Genomic DNA, 17624 nt, shown 5'->3' on the forward strand with positions numbered 1-17624 from the left:
ATTTCCCTGATGATGAGCAATGTTGAGCATCTTTTCATGTGTCTGTTGGCCATCTGCATGTCTTCTTTGGAAAAATGTCTGTTCAGATCCTCTGCCTATTTTTTAATTGGATTTTTTTGGTGTTGAGTCGTATAAGTTCTTTATATAGTTTGGATATTAACCCCTTATCAGCTACCTCATTTGCAAATATCTTCGCCATTCAATAGGTTGCCTTTTAGTTTTGTTGATGCTTTCCTTGGCCTTGCAAAAGCTTTTTATTTTGATGTCGTCCCAGTAGTTTATTTTTGCTTTTGTTTCCCTTGCCTGAGGAGACATAGCTAGAAAGAAAAACAAAGCTGGAGGTATCACAATCCCAGATTTCAAGATATGTTACAAAGCTGTAGTAATTGAAACTGTGGTAGTGGCACGAAAATAGACAGATCAGTGGAACAGGATAGAGAGCCCAGAAATAAACTCACACTTACATGGTCAGTTACTTTACGACAGAGGAGGCAGGAATATGCGATGGGGGAAAGAGAATCTCTTCAACAAATGGTGTCGGGAAAACTGGACAGCTACACGCAAAAGAATGAAACTGGACCGCTTTCTTATACCATACACAAATATAAACTCAAAATGGATTAAAGACCTAAATGTGAGAGCTGAAGCCCTGAACTCCTAGAAGAGACCACAGGCAGTTTCTCTGACATTGGCCGTAGCAACGTTTTGTGGATATGTCTCCAGGCAAGGGAAACAAAAGCAAAAATAAAGTATTGGGGGACTGAGGTTTCCTTTTTGATAATGAAAAGGGGGAATAGATTATAAATATACATCCAAAGCCTTTACTCTTTTCCCTATATAAAAAAAATAAGTAGAGAAAAGTAGACTTTCTGAAATACTTGCTATCATTTCAGTTACTGGGAACTCTGGAAATGGTTTGTCCTCTTAGAAATCCATCATTTAAACTCAGGTGTCCATCTTGGTGCAAGCAAGATCATTTGGAGCATCAAAACTGGCTTTGAATCAACTGACTTGGCAAATAGGGAGGTGAAATCAACTTGGTTTCCCATTTCTCGAGAGCCACTACTTTCAAAGGGGCTCAGACTTTCCCTCTGAGGCATCTCCACATCCCCAGCACTTCCTCTGAGCCTCGGACCACACTGAGGGGGGGCGGTGCACTGAGGGGACCCTGCTTGAAAGATGACACAGTTAAGGAAAAGCAAAAGCTGCAGCTGATTTGAGTGGCTTTCCAGAATTTCATCTTCAAAGTCCTCATTCCTGGATGCTCTTAGATTTTTTTCCATGGGAATTTTGGGTGAGCTGGGAGGGGTATAAGTATATTCTCAAAGCAGAGGCTTTCTGTGCAGGTGTACAGTGAAGTCCATCCTTCCCTTTGAGCATCCTGTGTCTACTCTTTGTCCTCCAAGCCCCTCTTGTGTTTATGAAGCAGACAGTGACCTCTAAAACCAAGGCTAGGAAGGGGCAGCCATCACCTGAATATATTGTACAGTGTGAAGCAAAAGCAGGGTGAGCACAGTAACAGGCTGTAGGAAAGCCTGGGAAGTACATCGGAGGCCGTGAAGCTGAGGCCGTCCCTGCTGGTGTCCTTGAACCTGCCTCAATTCAGAGTTGTCCTGTGGCAGAATCTCTGTATCTGTGTACGTACCTGCCCAGATGTCAGCTTGCTTTCCGCTGGGCCCATCTTTCCCACCTGCTGCCCTACAGCCTTCTGGACCTTCTCTGCACCCACGTCTCCCTTCCCCTGACCTCAGTCGCTTTGTGGCTAGTGTCTGGAGAAGAGGAGGGGGACGTAGGACCCAAGTGGGGACCGCACCGATCTTGTTCCTGCTGCTTTTCTCCTGAGACACCATTGCCCTTTTCCCAACAATTCCTGTCCAAACTGCCCATTCCTTATCTCAGAATGCCCCCTTTTCCTGACTCTGTCAGGTCACAAAAAGGGCTTAGTAACCACCATTCTCTCAAGAGATCACAAAGTTTTCAGGTCCATGAGACCCATTTGTTTGAGGGGAACATGTAGACCTCGGTTCACCAGCTGTGCAGTGTAGTGGGCAGAACTCCTGTCTGAGCTTCTTCATTGTGTGACCTAGACAGATGACTAACACTTGTATCCAGGTTTCTTCATCTAGGAAATGGGGGATAGTTAGTAATACCCACCTTACTGGGTTATTGTGAGGATTGATGAATTCTCGTGTGTAAATTGCTTCGTAAACACTGGTGATGTGTTCTTCTCTGGCATGCCCTTCACCGGGTAGTTCCTGGGGATTGGAACAGAGAGAGAATTATGTTGTGTGAATTACCAGAATAAAGTCTGAACTGAACTACCTGTACTCAATTCTCCTTCCCTTTGACTTCCGTGAGTGACACCTATCCCTGCGTAGGGCTGTTAAGAAAACTAGAAGAGGGGCGCCTGGGTGGCTCAGTCAGAGGAGCATGCGACCCCTAATGTCAGGGTTGTGAGTTCGAGCCCCACATTGGGTGTAGAGATTACTTAAAAATAAAATCTTAATTAAAAAAGTGAGAAAATGAGAAGATAGAATTTGTGGTTTCAATGCAGCTTAAAACCTCATGAAAAAATTGCACATTTCACACTGAGAAAAGGGTGTAAATAACTACAATTAAAAATTAAGTTGAAAAAGCTAAAAATTGCCAAAGACGTCATCTCGTTAGGGATCTGTGAGTGGTTGACAGAACCAGTTCCTTATCAACTGGTTTTTACTGACCGGAAGCATTAGTGAGGGTTTCTGGTCTCTTGTTTGCAACTAACTGCCAGAGGCTTCTGGGGACTCTGACCCCATGAGTGTGTGGTTGTTTGAAGTCATTTCTCAGTATCTCTCTGTAGTTGTGACTCCTTGGAGTAGGGTCTTATGATTTCCTGAGTGTTGCTTATCATTTCCAGTGTCAGAGTTCAAAGCCTGGTTCATATCCTAGGGCACAGTGATGGTCTGAGTACCACTTTCCTGTTCTGGCCCGGACGCCGAGGCTGCGCTGAGTCTCCTGGCCAAGCCTGTCTGGCAAGGCGTAGTGTTGCTTGATCGCCTTTTTCGAGGACACGGGCTTTCTGACTTTGGGTGGCAACCTTCACTATAAATGGGTTCTGCATCATGATCCAGTGTGCAAATTTGGAAGTACAACTGATCTTATTGTTCGCAGCACATTCTGGTATTTTCTATCCTATTCTGTTAAACTTTTTCATTTAACATATTGGTTAAGACCCTCACTTGGGTCATGACCCATAGTTTGAAAACATATCTCCAGAAACCGGAGCATAAGCTAGGTTGTGGCTGGGACTGCATAAGGCAGAGTTATCGTGAGGGTTCTCATATTCTAGGTAGCATTACCTAAATTACCTAAATTCTCTCTGTGGGTTACTTAAAAAGTTTCCACGATTAAATGGTTTTGGGGAGCTCTAAGTTAATAAACAGGTTCTTGTACGTAAGGACTGTTAGAGCATTTAAAACAAGCAGTGGTTGGCAGACGACTTACATCAAATCACCTGGAAGCATTTTAAAAATACAGATTATTTTGTCTTTGCCTGCCATCCTGAATCAGCAGCTCCAGGAGTGGGGTTAGGAAACTGTTTAGAAGTCCAATAAAACATGCCCAGGCCATCCTGACATGCTGCGGGGCTTGGGAGCCACTGCGCCTTGTGGCTCTCCCAACAGGAGACCTCACAGAGCATTTTCCCTTTACTCTCTTGCCTCAGGAACCCCTCTTCTGAAGATCTCTTAAAACTAGTGATCTCCAGAACACATGTTGGGCAGTGTTTCTGTAAAAGGTGTTCCCCTTCTTGTTAGAAAGAAGTTGGCAGTTGTATTCATTATCATAAAATAAAGTTTCCCTTAAAATTTTGTACCAGGGACAGGTCATCTGCTTTTGGCAGTTCTGATCTAAATAAAGGTGAAGAAGAGTTCATTAGATGCTAACAAGCAAGATCAAATTCATGAATTAGTTCTATCAATACATTTCTATATCTCTGTGCCAATAATTTAAGACTAAATTTCAAGTCCAAGTACTGCTATTAATATTAGCCAATGTCAACATTGGCCAAAATTGTTTTTGTTTCAAAAGATAATATGAAATTCTGGAAGCTCAAAGTACTTGATTGTTCATTAACAGGTAGTGTTGAAATTCTTGAGGACAGGAGAACATTTTTTTGTTTGTTTTTCTTTGAGAGAGAGTGCGCATGAGCAGTGGGGGGAGGGGGAGTGCAGAGCGAGAGGGAGAGAATCTTAAGCAGCCTCCATGCCCAGCGCAGAGCCTGACTCGGGACTTGATGACCTGAGCCGAAGTCAAGTCAGACAGCCAATTGATTGAGCCACCCAGACGCCCCAGGAGAACATGTTTTTAATCAACCAATGAAAGTGTTGATTACAGAATTATAAGCAATCCTAATGAATACACTTTCTAATTATTTACATACATTGTAAATGTCCTGAATGTCCTTTTTCTCCTTCTAAAAGGACAAGTGTGGATGCAGGGAGGTGGCTCTGCATGGTGGCCAGGGTTATCCACGCGTGCTTTCCAGTTTGGAGTCAGCACTTTGGGTGAATTCAGTCCACGGGTAAAGGTGGATAATCCTGCAGACCCATGTTACTGTAACAAGTCTTGTTCTAGGGAAACTGCAAGGGAGAAATAGAAATAACACCTTATCAAATATCAGCCAGTGTTTCTCTGTTTGTGTAGGTGTGGATATGGGGGTGTGTTTTCTTAAGTTGTGTTACCAAAGGCAATTTTTCTGTCAATGTATTTGTTCTGACTTAGAGATAAAGCAGAGTCTGGCATTTGATTTAAAATATTGGGCTCAAAGTTCCGGAGAGAGTCAGGAGGCGGTTGGGGTTTAAGATAAAAATAAAACTCCTGCCTGCTCTATTTACAGTTGGTAATATAACTTGAAGTAGCAATTTTCTGTAATATCTTTAGATATACCACTGTCTCTTTAGATGGTTCACTGAATCCATTTTCTGAATTGGGGACTGCAGGGAGGTGAATGGGGGGGAAGGGTAGTATTTGCCACAGAGGGTATGTCGAATGCTCTCCTCACTTTGCCCCCATGGAACTCCCACAGTCCTGTCCCTAGAAGGTAAGTGCTGTTGTGTCCACATCTTAGACAGAGAACACTGAGGCTTAGGGACTGTGCCCTTCCCAAGATTGGTCAGTAAGTTGCTGTGGCCAGAGTCCAGGCCCTGGCCCGTGTGGCTCCAGTGCCTTTGCATTCTCTCCCTATGCTATGCTGACTTCGTCTCCTAAAAGTCTCTTACTTGGTGTCTGCCTTGTTTGCTGATCTGGAAGATACGGGCCAGCCCAAGCCAGGCTTTCCCTGTGTGAAGATACACAGGGTAAGCATGGCCAGTAAGACATGCCTGTAGTGCTACCGCGTACCTACTGACTCATCCCCGGTTCTCGATGTGCTTGTCTTTCTGATCCCTGCATAACTAAAAAGAAGATGGTGTGCCATTTTATGTGTCCTTTAACATAGTAAGTGGCAGCCTCATCTATTTTTTTGGAAGCAATGAGTAGAAATTATATGAGCTGAGATTTCCTATTCAACTTCACAACACTATCCTTGGTTTGTGGCTTTTGAATAGTCTTCAGGAGACTTACGAAGCAAAAAGAAATGAATTTCTGGGAGAACTTCAGAAGAAAGAAGAAGAAATGAGGCAAATGTTTGTGATGAGAGTGAAGGAGAAAGAAGCTGAACTTAAAGAGGCAGAGAAAGAGGTAAGCCATCTGTCTTCCTTCAGGGCAGAGACAAATAAGCGAGGTGTGTTATTAATACGTCACATTTTCTAGAACTTCATGCTCTCCTAAGTACTTTCTGCGTGTATCTTATCACGTGAGCAGCAGGCTAACATGGTAAGGAAAGCAGGTTAGGTATTCTTATCCCCATTTTACAGATGATAAAACTGAGAGGCCTGGAGGTTAAATGATTTCTGTAGTCACATACCTAGTAAGTAGCAGAGCTGAAACTAAAACTAGACCTTAGGTCTCCAGGTGTGGTCCCGTGTTCTCTGTAGCTCCGTATTTCCTCAATTTGTAAGTCTTGCAATGTAAGATTTGGGATTCTGGGACCATTATTATTATTATTGTAGTCTGTCAGCCAACTCGGTGAGCTAAACGGTGGAGGGGCCCTCTGCGGGCATGTCCTCGTGCCTGCCTGTCATTGCCCACGACCAGGCCACATTAACTGCTTCCTAGAAGTTGACATGGATTTCTGCTATAGCACTCATTCCATCGAGACAGAGAGAGAGAGAGAGAGTAATTTATTTGTCTCTGATGTTAGGTAATGAGTATCTCAAGTGCATATCTCAAGGGCTTGACCTATAGCTCTGTACATTTCCAAATTGTCTACATAATTTCCTCATCATTCCCTTTTGATTTATCCTTATAAAGACTACTGAAATTTAGTGGTTATTTAAATAGCTAAGCACTCAATAGAGTTTTGCTGCCGAGAAAGGAAAGTTGATCTTTATTTGTTGTTGGCCATAAGTACCAAGTGGTGCTGGATAAAAATCTAAAACTATCTAGTAAGAGTTTTTTTCTTAATTCTTTCTGTCCTTCCTCCCCTCCTCCCTGCTTTTGTTTCTGCCTCGTGATAACTTTCTAAATTTGATTTGTCGAGAAATTTGCGAGAAACCTCCCCAACAGATTCTTACTCTTTGAATAGCCTGTATCCTCTGTAGTCACCACGTGTGTCTGTAAGTAAATGTATATTATACATTTTGAAAAAGGACCAGAAATAAAGAACTACTCTTACCACTCGGGTAAATTGCCAATTAGGAGCATGGATAATTTTTTTCTTCTTTATGCTTCTTACAATGAATATGTATTTTATTGTCAGTAAGAATGAACAGGATTCCCTTCAGCGCCAATGCGTCCAAGTCTCAAAGGCACGTAGTAGGGCTCCCCGGGCTGTGCTTTGCCAGATGCTGCTGCCCTTGTGGGACTGACGCAGCTTGGCAGCACGGAGCATGCTTTGATTTTGAAAGGATCCACGTGACCTTCAGCAGTAACTTTCCCCTCCCTTCACCCAGCTTGCCCTCCTCTTTTCCTCTCCAGCTCCATGAGAAGTTTGACCTCCTGAAGCGGACACACCAAGAAGAGAAGAAGAAAGTGGAAGACAAGAAGAAGGAGCTGGAGGAGGAGGTGAACAGTTTCCAGAAGAAGAAAGCAGCCGCTCAGCTCCTACAGTCCCAGGCACAGCAGTCTGGGGCCCAGCAAACCAAGAAAGACAAGGATAAGAAAAAGTAAGCGGGTGTCCCCCCATGCTTCGGGGCCCTCTAACAATTTATTCCTCTTGCATGTTTCTACTTTTCCCATTTACAGACTGGAAACTGGTCTGTTACCAGAAAGATAAAAGCAAGTCTTTTCTCTACAGTGCAGGGAAGATGATACAGGTTTTTAAAGTATTTGTAAAGGGTACACAAACATTAATTTATAAAACTTGACCACACGACCAAGCAATCAGGGCTGGAGGAACCTGCCGTCTCCAGTGGCATCTTCTTCACCAACACTAGGACTCTGGAGAAGACAGTCTGTTTCTCTTCACTACTCTCTGGAGACAATCCTCATGACTCTTGGCGAAGGGCATCCTAAAATGATGATTGTTAAGATTTTTCTCTTCTGTGTTGCGAGGCTTGATCAGCCAGTCACGGAAAGTCTTGTCTCCAAAGTGGAAGATTGGGACAAACTGCTAGTGGCCACCTAGTTCCCCCTAAATTCAACGAGATGGTGAACCGTTTCATTGTGGAAATGGGATCAAAATACCCTTTCTGTTAAGACACCCCCACCCATCCTCAGAGCACACAAAAGAATATTCTAAGCTATGGCCTTGATTTAATGTGCCAAAGGGTCAGGTCCTGCTCTTCAGTTAGTCACTTCCTAGCACGACTGCAGTAGTGGCCGCCTGAGTCCAGTGGGAGAGTTGGGCCTGCCTTGAGATTCTCTCGTGATTTGAAGTGCTGCATCAGATCTCCTTAATGACTAGAGAATGCAGTGCTAGGACAATCGCTGCAGGGTTGACAGCACAGTGCGCAGTACGGTCCCTTCTAGGAACACCCTTGTGGCGGCTGGATGGCAAGCCCGCGGGCGCTGCCCTCCTGCGTCTGTTGAGCATGGGGTGCTCTCGGGGCAGCAATACGGCAGTTCGGGACGTGTTTCAGGATCCTTACTCTTTACCCTCAGGTGCCAGGGTTTTAGGGGAAAAGCTGACAATTAAGTAAACAGTAAAGCTGTTGGTAGTCAACTAGGCAGAGAATTAAATCCTGTGGAGTAGCACAGACCGGAGTGGATCTGCACAACAGTTGAGACCCATCACAGGGGGTGGGGGTGAGCACGCACACTCGCCCCTGCCCGGTCTCCTCACGTTGCCTGTGGCAGAAATCACAGTGCACTACTATGGGGACGCACGGAGAGGTTTTAAATTCTACCTAACAAACTTGGACTTTCCAAGCTCTGAGACGGCAGAAAACGTGTCAAGAGAGCAAAGAAGTAAGCACATTTTCTAAGCAATGGAAAGTAGTTGGTGTAGGTGTGGTGTGATTTTAATGGGGTTGGTACAGACCCAAGGGATCAAGGACTCCAAGGGCTGAAACTTTAGTTATGCCAGATTAAGTCTGAGCGTAACAACTGCCTGGATTATAATCCAGTTCCAGAAAGCGCTGTGCATGTCGGGAGAGCAGTTGTCACTCCAGTGACATTCCCCGCACAGAGACTAAGAGATTCGTGACTCTTCCAGTGAAGACGAAAGGGAAGTCATTTGGCATCATACCCTTGTTGATCCTAACTAACCCAAGATAAAAATGTGTGTGCGTGTGTGTGCGTGTGTGTGTGGGTGTGTGTGTGAGTGTGTGTGTGTGAGTGGGTACACGCACACGCGGGTCCACATACGTAGGAATGGATGACACAGAAAAAGCTGCTGACTCACAGCTTAGGAAACCCAAAGTCAAGTTTTTCTTACCCTGAAGCACTAATGTGCATAAAGGTACATGTTTTAGAACTAAAGATGTTTATAGAAGACCAGCAACGTTCCGAGGATGTTTCCCGTTGCCTGGATGTGCCTTTAAGCAACACAAGTTCCACGAGCTGATCCGCACTGTGCCTCCGTTGGACAAAAGTCTATGTAGTGACAGGCTTCCCCGGGTAGGGAGGTTTCTCCTTGCCCTTTTGATCATTTTAGGTTATTTTCGTCCCAACCTTGGGCCTTAGCGGTGTATAATGCTTTTCATGTTTACATGAAGTATGTGTAAATTCTATTTTAGCCTTATTTATACACTCATGTATTATTAATAGAATTGGACTTCATCTGGTGCACAAGTAGTGACCAGGGTTTGTACCTGACAATGGCACATATTTTTTTGGTAGGTTCTTAACCTTTTCTACAACTTTCCCATTTGAACACTGAAAGCAACTGCCAGTCGCAGAGCTGAGGTGGAAAAGTTAAAGAGCCCCCCCTCCCCGCCCCCGCCCCTTAGGGCCCCGGGAGAGTTTGGGCTAGAGATGACACAGAAAGTCACCAGGCAGCACTTTGAAAACAAACGGGAGACTCTTGGCCTCTTCACGTAGCCGGAGGAGATGCCGGGGTCACCATACGTGCCCCTTAGGAGCTGGCTTTGTTTCAGGGAGAAAATTGTTCTAAAAAGATATGCTTATGTAGGCACTTGCTATGCTTCCGCCTGGAAAATGAACTTAGTGTTTCTAATAGTTTTAAATTCTGTTTTTCTATTCTAATGACACGCTCCCTTTTTAACGTAGGTAAGGCTTTATGCTTCTTGACCCGTAGTGGCCTGAAAGCCCGTAGCATTTCCTAAGGTGACAGGCAGAGTCGAGCCAGCCCCGCCTCCTGGCCTCCCCGGCCGGCAGGGTGCCGTCCTTGTTCACGGCGGCCACCGTGCGGCCCTGCCCGGGATAAGTTGTTCAGGGGACAGCGTTCTGCCTTTGCGAAAACTCTGCACCGTTGCCAGGAGGCCTGGGTGGTGACGCTTCATCCATCCCGAGAGGTCTTAAAATCCATCATTTTAAAACGGTCTCCGGCATCCGATAACTACAATTTATACGGTCAGCCGCTCATGTTTTATTTTTGATCCTCGCTAAGGAATGAGGTTGCATGGTGCGGACGCGCCTAAAGTGAGGCGTGTGGCTCTCGGGTGGGGTGTTGCACTCCACCTGAGCGAGGGGGCGCCCCCGCGCGGCGGCGGCCGGAACGGCGGCGTGACGGGCCTGCGCCCCTTCGCAAGCACGTCAGAGCATGTCCTCCGCCCACTGTACTCCAGTCCCCGAGCTAACTGTTCAAAGACGTTATTGTAGATTTATTCTCTGACTCCAGCCACTCAGAAATGGAAAGATGCGGCTCTTCTTCAGCACCGATGTGATGCCCAAATCTGATAATGTTTTATGTTATTTGAGAAAATGAACATCAAACAGTAAACCCTTCCACGATAACATGGAGTGGTTTCAAGAAGTCACTCATAAATTCTAAATTACATGCAAATGGAAACTAACCATGTGTTCTTTAATTCAGTATTAAAATTTTGCTTTTGCTTGTCATGTAGAATAGCTTACTCAGATTCGTGGTTTTAATTTCTGTCAATTCCATCATCATTGCATGAGCATTCACCATCACCGAATGCTGGTGCTGGCGCTCCTAATTTTCCTTTCTTTTTTATTTATTATTATTTCTAACTTTTTTGTTTTGTTTTTTAACTTGCAGTGCAAGCTTCACATAAAGCCTGGCAAGCCAAGGATGGTCCCGCATTCACCTGCTTTTGCAGTAATATTGTATCTCTGCCATCTGTGTCCTTTTGTTTTATTTTATTTTATTTTTTTTTTACCCTTCCCCAGACACCAGTAACTATTAACCCATTTTGCTGACTGTTGTTGGGTAGTGGAAAATGATAGAGCAAGAGAGTAACACCAAAAGCTATGTGCAGCTGGACTTTGTTTCTGGAAAGCAGATTGGCCTTTTATGCCTGTTCGGAGTGGCAGCAGGAAGCAGGCCTGTGGCTTGTGTGTTGCTTTGGACCGAGGGATGGAGGGTCAGTGGCTCCATGTACGTCTGTCGGGAGAACTCACCGCCTCAGCCACTGAACCATAGCCCCGAATACCCAGGACAACAGTTTGTTTCTCTTGATTTCTCATCTCCATGGGGGCAGAGGCCCTGAATTCCCTCTGCCTCTTCTCCATACCTGGCCCAAACCAAGGTAGCTTCCTACGTAGGCAGAATGGTGGGTCAGCTTTTTAGGACTTTTGCATTTGCGTGGATTTTTCATTATTATAATAACATTATTTGACCTGTGTTGTGGGTCTCCTCAGACCGTACCCTCTTACGGCTTTAAAAATGTCTCTCCAATCCTGGCCAAGTTGGACCGTAATGAGAAAGCTGATTATGTTCCCTTCTATCAGCACAACCTTGACGCTGTCCTAGTCAGCGATCTTCAAGGTCAGGTCAGGTAACATGGCCTCAGAGAAGCATCCTCTACTAAAGATGACAGGCTTTCCACAGCCTCCCTACTGCTTACAATAAGCATTCTTTCATACTCTCCGTGGGCAATGGCCGATTCTAGGACATCAGTACCTCTAATGCTTTTCAATAATCATGAGGAGAAAATTTTCAGAAATATTTCAACTAGAAAATTTGTTATCAACTGTATATCATCTGCAGCCCCAATTCTGAGAGAGGACCTCATCAGTTTCAGGTAGGAATGGGGAGGAACATAACACAAACCCATGAGTGGAGAAGGTAGAAGTTCAGCTGACATCCAGCTTCCTTGCATAGTCTCCTTCTCGTATATGGCAGTAAAGGGAAGAAGAAATAGAACAGCTAGTCTTTCAAGTCCAGTTGTCTTGAAGGAATCTTCTCACCTTTTTCCTCACCCCGACTAGCGCTACGAGCCCATCGCCCCATCAACAAGGATTAGGGCCAGCCCAAACGCCGTGACCCAGACTCCATACCACATTTGTGTGGGAGGGGGCATATTTAATCTCTTTTCTGTATTGTTCCTTTGTGAGGCTTATCCTTTCATCTTCTTGATTTTTCTCACCTCTACTAACAAGAGCCTCCCACCTTCTAACTCTGTAGTCTCCTGTTTCTTACTTGAAAGAATAATATTTCTCATGAACGCCACCTCTCGCTTCCTCCTGGCCTTCACTAGTCATACGTTAGGTAAATAGGACAGGATATACTATATCTCCCTGACCAACACACACATACCTTTTTTTTTTTTTTTTTTAATAAGTCTCTAGTTGATTCCTTTTTTTCCCTTCTCTTCATCCTCAACCATACTTTTAGGGGAAAGAAGTTATGGTCTTCCATGAACTGATGTAGACCTAATTAGGTGAAGTAAAGATTGTTTCACTGAAGGCCAAACCAGGCTGGGCTAGAACCTGCAAACTGGAAGCCGCAGTGGTGGTATAAAGACAGGCTTAGGAGCTACTGGACTAATGTTTTTGTTTTGTTTTGTTTTTTAATGATTCTAGTCCAGAGCTAGCTGTGGAACAGCCAAATACTAGACGGCATGCCAATTCTAACCGTGGCTGAATTTGCTCATACGCTGTGCACCAGACAAAAGCTTGAATACTTGTGTTGTATGCTTGTTCCAACTGCTGCTTGTGTGAGCATTTTTGTGCCTTGTAACAGAAAATATACTTGTAAGTTCCAAAAACGGTCACTTAAAATTATCATTTTTAATGCATCACTAAAGCCTTTTTGACAGTGAGCCTAGCTGCAAAAGGCATCCAGCTGACTTTTTGATTCCAAGATTGTTGACTGATTGATTTTTTTCCCCCCGTGAAGATTTTCACAACAAAATAAACCATATGGAGAGTCAGGGAATAAAAAATCAAAAGAAAGTTCTAGAAGCTCTCTCTCTTTTTTTTTTTTTAACATGTTGCTTCTGAACTCTTTTTCTACCCCCCATTCCCTGGCCCTGTTTGGTTTGTTGTTGCTGCCCTTCTCTTCTTTCTGTATCTGTGCCTTTTTTCACAGTAGTCCTTGGCTCTGCACGGAATAAATGATACCCTCAAATCTAATTGGATGTGCTTTCGCCTTTGCATGTAAGTACAGTAGTAAGAAAACTTTGAGATCTTTCTGACTTTTTAAAATTAGAGAAACAAATGGGATAGATGGGTTCTCCCCCCCCCCCTTTTTTGGAGGGAGGTAGGGAGGTTTTCATTTCAGTAGACTTTGTTTATTAAGAAAAAAAGAAAACACTAAATATATTTAAAATAGCCACATTTGTACCTTTCCCACGATAAATACAAATTCAACTTTTCCTTGATACCAATATGGGAGTCAGAAATTGTTCCCAGGCTACATTCCACACAGCCTTGTGGGCATCACTGGATATTACAGAGGGTCCTTGGTTCTGACTATGGAGTAAAGCTAGAATAAGAAACTACCACCTTTCTTTGGAGAAAACCAAGAGGGAAATATTTTTTATGTTAGGTTGCCTTTATGATTGCTTAATTTTTTGCTGATCTTGGTTTAATGGTCTTTCCTTCCTGCTAACTGCTGGCAGTGAACACACCTCTTTTTTTTTTTTTTTTTTTGCCAGACAGTTCTAGCTGGCCTCTCCCCATATCTTCTGTTCAACAATAATGACCATTGCTTCTGGATTTTAGGTCCCTATAACGGTTGTATGTGCGGTAGGATGACAGAAAGGCATTTACGAGAATTTACTGGCAGTTAGAGACTATATTTTCCCAGCTTAGGCTCCTTATTAATTGGTCAAAGTTTTGTCCAGAAAGGGGATCTCAACCAGGGGAACATTTAATGTCACATTGGGCACAGGTTACTTATTATCTTCCTTCTCTGCTTTGTAATCTCACCAGCAATAACACTTATTCTTCATATCTTGTGCACCTCAAACGAATGGACTGGGTTTCTTCACTTTCTTGACATTACCCCTAAGTGTTTCACATCCAGACTGTTGAATCTGGGTTTCAGCTGTTAACCAACCCATGTCATACTGTGTGTGTGTGGTCCTTCCAAACCGTCCTTTCAGATCCCTCTGCTTTGCCATTTGCAAGTGTCTGAAATTGTCAATTCTCAGCTTCCAGAAGTCTTGGTTCCACTGACAGGATACATATGTGATGACTCTTTAGTGGAAATTATGACCTACAAAGTCTAGATTGTATGTAGGTATGAAGGGAATTTTTTAAATAAATGAAAAGCTGTGAACAGCATTAGAACTTTGTCTATTTCTTAATTTTAAAATATGCTGATATGCCTTAAACTGTAGTTGTAGACCATTGTCATTTTGCTGTTTGAAAATAACCAATGTGTTTCTAAAAGTGTTGTGTATCTACTTTTGGTGTTAATGCAGAATTGTCATATATGTAAGCTGCATGTTAGACACTTGTCTTTTTTAAAAACTAAAATAATTGTATTGATATGAAGTCTATCATTTTTTCAAGTGAGGAAGTAATCACGTAGCCACCTTGCTCAGTAATTTGGTGTCTGTTAAGGTAGAGAGCGGTGGGCAGGTAATCTATGCATATATCACTAGTGCCAAGACACAACGTGGGGGAAAATATATTTTTACCCAAACAATGTGTGCCCTCTTGTGAGTTCTTTTTAGTCACTGTTTGGTATGCATATGTACACGTGATTCTTGTATTGGATAAAAGAAATAGGAATGAAAGAGTCTCATGCTTTCCTGCCTTGTCTGGGGGATTTCAAATGCTCCCATGCGGGCAGCAGCACCTGCTCCGAGATCCTTGCCGTGCGGTGTCCTGTACGTCACGTGTGGTCTCTGCCTCCCTTTCTCCCCCATTCCCACCCCCTCCTGTCCCGACTGTTGTCCCTGGCGCCGCGCTGCCCCTGGGCCCAGCGGAGGTAGCCGCTTCTTGCCTGGCCTCTGGCTGCTCACCCCTGGCTGTGCTCACGGAAGTCAGCCCTCTAACTGACACACTGCTGTTCTTCCCCAGTTGTTGTAGAAAAGCTCTTTTTTTTTTTTTAAACTTTAAGAATCAAATTTGAATCTGAATCTTTCTTTTTTCTCCTCTGTAGCTTCTTCTTTATGTAGCCATCCTGTTGACAAGCCCTACTCCCCCCTAATGGACATAGAGCATTAGAAGAGCAGGAGTGTCTGTTCACGCGTGCTGGGGAAGAGTTACCTCATTTCCACCATCGCCTCCTATTCTTTTAAAGTCCGGGTCAATTCCTGCCTTGCTGTTTGTATTTGTCAATGTCTGTTTACAAACCACTGCCCGTAGTGGTTACTAAGGTGACTTTTCACTACCAAAAACAGTAATACTTAATAATGCTTAAAAGGAAATTGAGTGAAAAAGAGAACTTGGGCCAAGACCCAAGGTAGCCATGTGTTGGGATCCTCTTGCTTAGCTGTCATGTTCTTGAAGCTGCCAATCCGAGAACTCACGGACTGAAGACAGCACATACCCTACTCTGAGGTGGTCAGCACCTGCAGGGTCCACAAACTCGATCTCATGTTAACTCCAGACCTCTCTGTCCCATGAGTGACATTCTGAACAGCCCCATCAGGACCCTCAACCATCAATCAGGTCATAAGATCTGGGCAACATTCTCCTTCCTTTTGTTAGTTTTTATGGGTTGTTTTGGAGTTTGGGATTTTTTTTTTAACTTTTGATATTGCATGAACAGAGATGGCTACAATTTTTTTATTTGGAGTGTTCTATTGATACAATGTTTTTATTTTTCAGCTGACCATCCGCCTCTTGAGAGAGAGAAGTGGGCATCCTTCCTTTAAATTCAGGAACCATTGTTGTTTTATTTAACTCTTTTTCTGTGACCTGCATCCCTTATACAAGTTGTTTTGGGTTTGGGATTCTGTTTTGGGAAAAAAAAATTTTTCCAGTTAGCCAGTTCTGTTTTATGTATTGGTTATTCAAACTTAGTTTGGTATCAAAATTATGCCAGTTTTAAGTTCAAGAGGAAATTTAAGTGAAGTTTTAGTCACAGAATTCTGTTTTAAGAATCTCTCCTCATCTCAGATACAACCAAAAAAATCCCTCTGCCGTCACTGGGGTTTTGACCTTTATAAGTCTTAATCATGTTTAAAATGTGTCAGTGTTGGGTAGAGGACTTTTCTGCCTCTAGGACTGAATTTATACTTAAAGGTACCTTAAAAATAACTTTCTGGCCCATCCCTGCCTTTTTATTTATTGGAAGCTGTGCTTTACCTTGTTTCCAGAGTTTTTATATCCCGGACCATGGGAACAAACCCCAGGAAAGTATATAACCTGTCCCAGACAATAGCATCATTACAATGGTTCTGCTCCACATTGTCTTCTCAGTTACCTGGGTGGCTTTTTCTACCATGTCTGTGAAAAATAAATTTGCTGGAATTCACTTAAAATACACCCAACGTACAAACACACACACTTCTGGCAATTGAGGCTGTGATTTTTAATGTTGACCCATTTGTGAGGGACTGGATCAACGCCGGGCTATTGTTAACTTTATTAGCAGTCACCTCTTAGGGGCAGTTTTCATAATCAAGGGATGACTTTCATTCAAATTCAGTTCTATTTTAGAGCATGAACATGCATTTTAAGTTACTTTATAATTTCATTACTTGTTGATAGTCTTTGCTTCTTTCCATCATTTTTCAACCTCATATTAGGAAGACCATAAAAATACTATTGGTGGCATGGGTTGTGTTTGGTAGAGATCCTTAGGAGTGTTCCCGTCTGTTTGAGAATGGTAACATCTGCTTCCGTTGAAAGGTGAAATGATGAAGCAACAGTCCCTGCCTCTTGAGTCACTTGCTTCTTGGAAAGAGGTCATTTAGAGCAATTGGATGAGCTCTGCTGGCAAGAGGCTTTCTTTCTTAGAAAGATACTGTAATTAAATGCAATAAAGTCAGGTTCATCTGAGCCATTAAATGCTCAAAAGAGAAGCGTCAAGAGCCATCCCTTCCACATTACATTATAATGGGTAAAGGTCCAAGTCTGCTAGTGCCGTCACCGGTGGCTTGGGGGCGGACGGGGTGGGTACCAACTCCTAACTGACACCAGAGCCTGAGGTATCAGTTTTGTAAGTCAAACACAAACACCCTTCTGTGTGAAACCACTGTAAGCACTAAGTACAATAATTGGATTAATTTTTAGTATTTTAATATGAACTTAACCCCATCACTCATTTTAAAAACAAATTCTGCATCAGGTTGTAAAGACATGTTTTGAGCAATATTTAAAAATCAAACCAGGCACTTTTTTTTCTTTAAGTAGAGAAATGTGTATTGTTGCTATTCCCTTTTATTCTCCCATTTTGGCCAGGTTGGAGGAAGTGTGGGGGAACGGGTTACTGTAGGTAGGTTGACCTCTGTTCAACTACCCAGGGAAAGCCGATCACAGACACCACCGGTCAAGTGCACTGTCCTCCCCGTTAAGGTTTGGCATTTTACTTCGGGTGGTTCCTTTTCTCAAGTGTTGATAAAACTGATCGGTTCTCGAGTTCTCCTGGCTGACCAACTAAGAGCTGTGAAACCATCCCAGGGCTAATTATCATCAATAGTAATGATTTGCTTATCCCAAGCTAGATTGTGGAAAAGAAAAGCAAGAACTGAGTCATCTGAACCCGTTTCCATGGGTAATGGGCCTTTTATTTTTCATTCAGTCTTTTAAAAAAGTATTACTGGATTTCAGAA

At 43.4% G+C, this 17624-nt stretch overlaps 1 protein-coding gene across 7 annotated transcripts in view; it reads left to right on the forward strand.

Annotated features, from left to right (window-relative positions):
- SEPTIN11 (septin 11) overlaps positions 1–15838 on the forward strand; it is an 88243-nt gene extending 72405 nt beyond the window's left edge. Inside the window, exons 8-11 of one of the 7 annotated variants that reach the window (XM_032400583.1) lie at positions 5586–5718; positions 7057–7244; positions 12983–13047; positions 15005–15838. In XM_032400583.1, the coding sequence (XP_032256474.1) occupies positions 5586–5718; positions 7057–7244; positions 12983–13004 (343 nt within the window). In that variant the 3' untranslated portion in view covers positions 13005–13047; positions 15005–15838. Of the gene's footprint in view, positions 1–5585; positions 5719–7056; positions 7245–10705; positions 14918–15004 lie in introns of those variants that run through there. The other 6 variants (XM_032400584.1, XM_032400581.1, XM_032400582.1 and 3 more) reach the window with 6 other exon arrangements.
- The last annotated feature ends 1786 nt before the right edge of the window (positions 15839–17624 follow it).

The sequence above is a fragment of the Phoca vitulina genome, unplaced genomic scaffold (assembly GCF_004348235.1).
Source record: "Phoca vitulina isolate PV1807 unplaced genomic scaffold, GSC_HSeal_1.0 scaffold3, whole genome shotgun sequence".
NCBI lineage: Eukaryota > Metazoa > Chordata > Mammalia > Carnivora > Phocidae > Phoca > Phoca vitulina.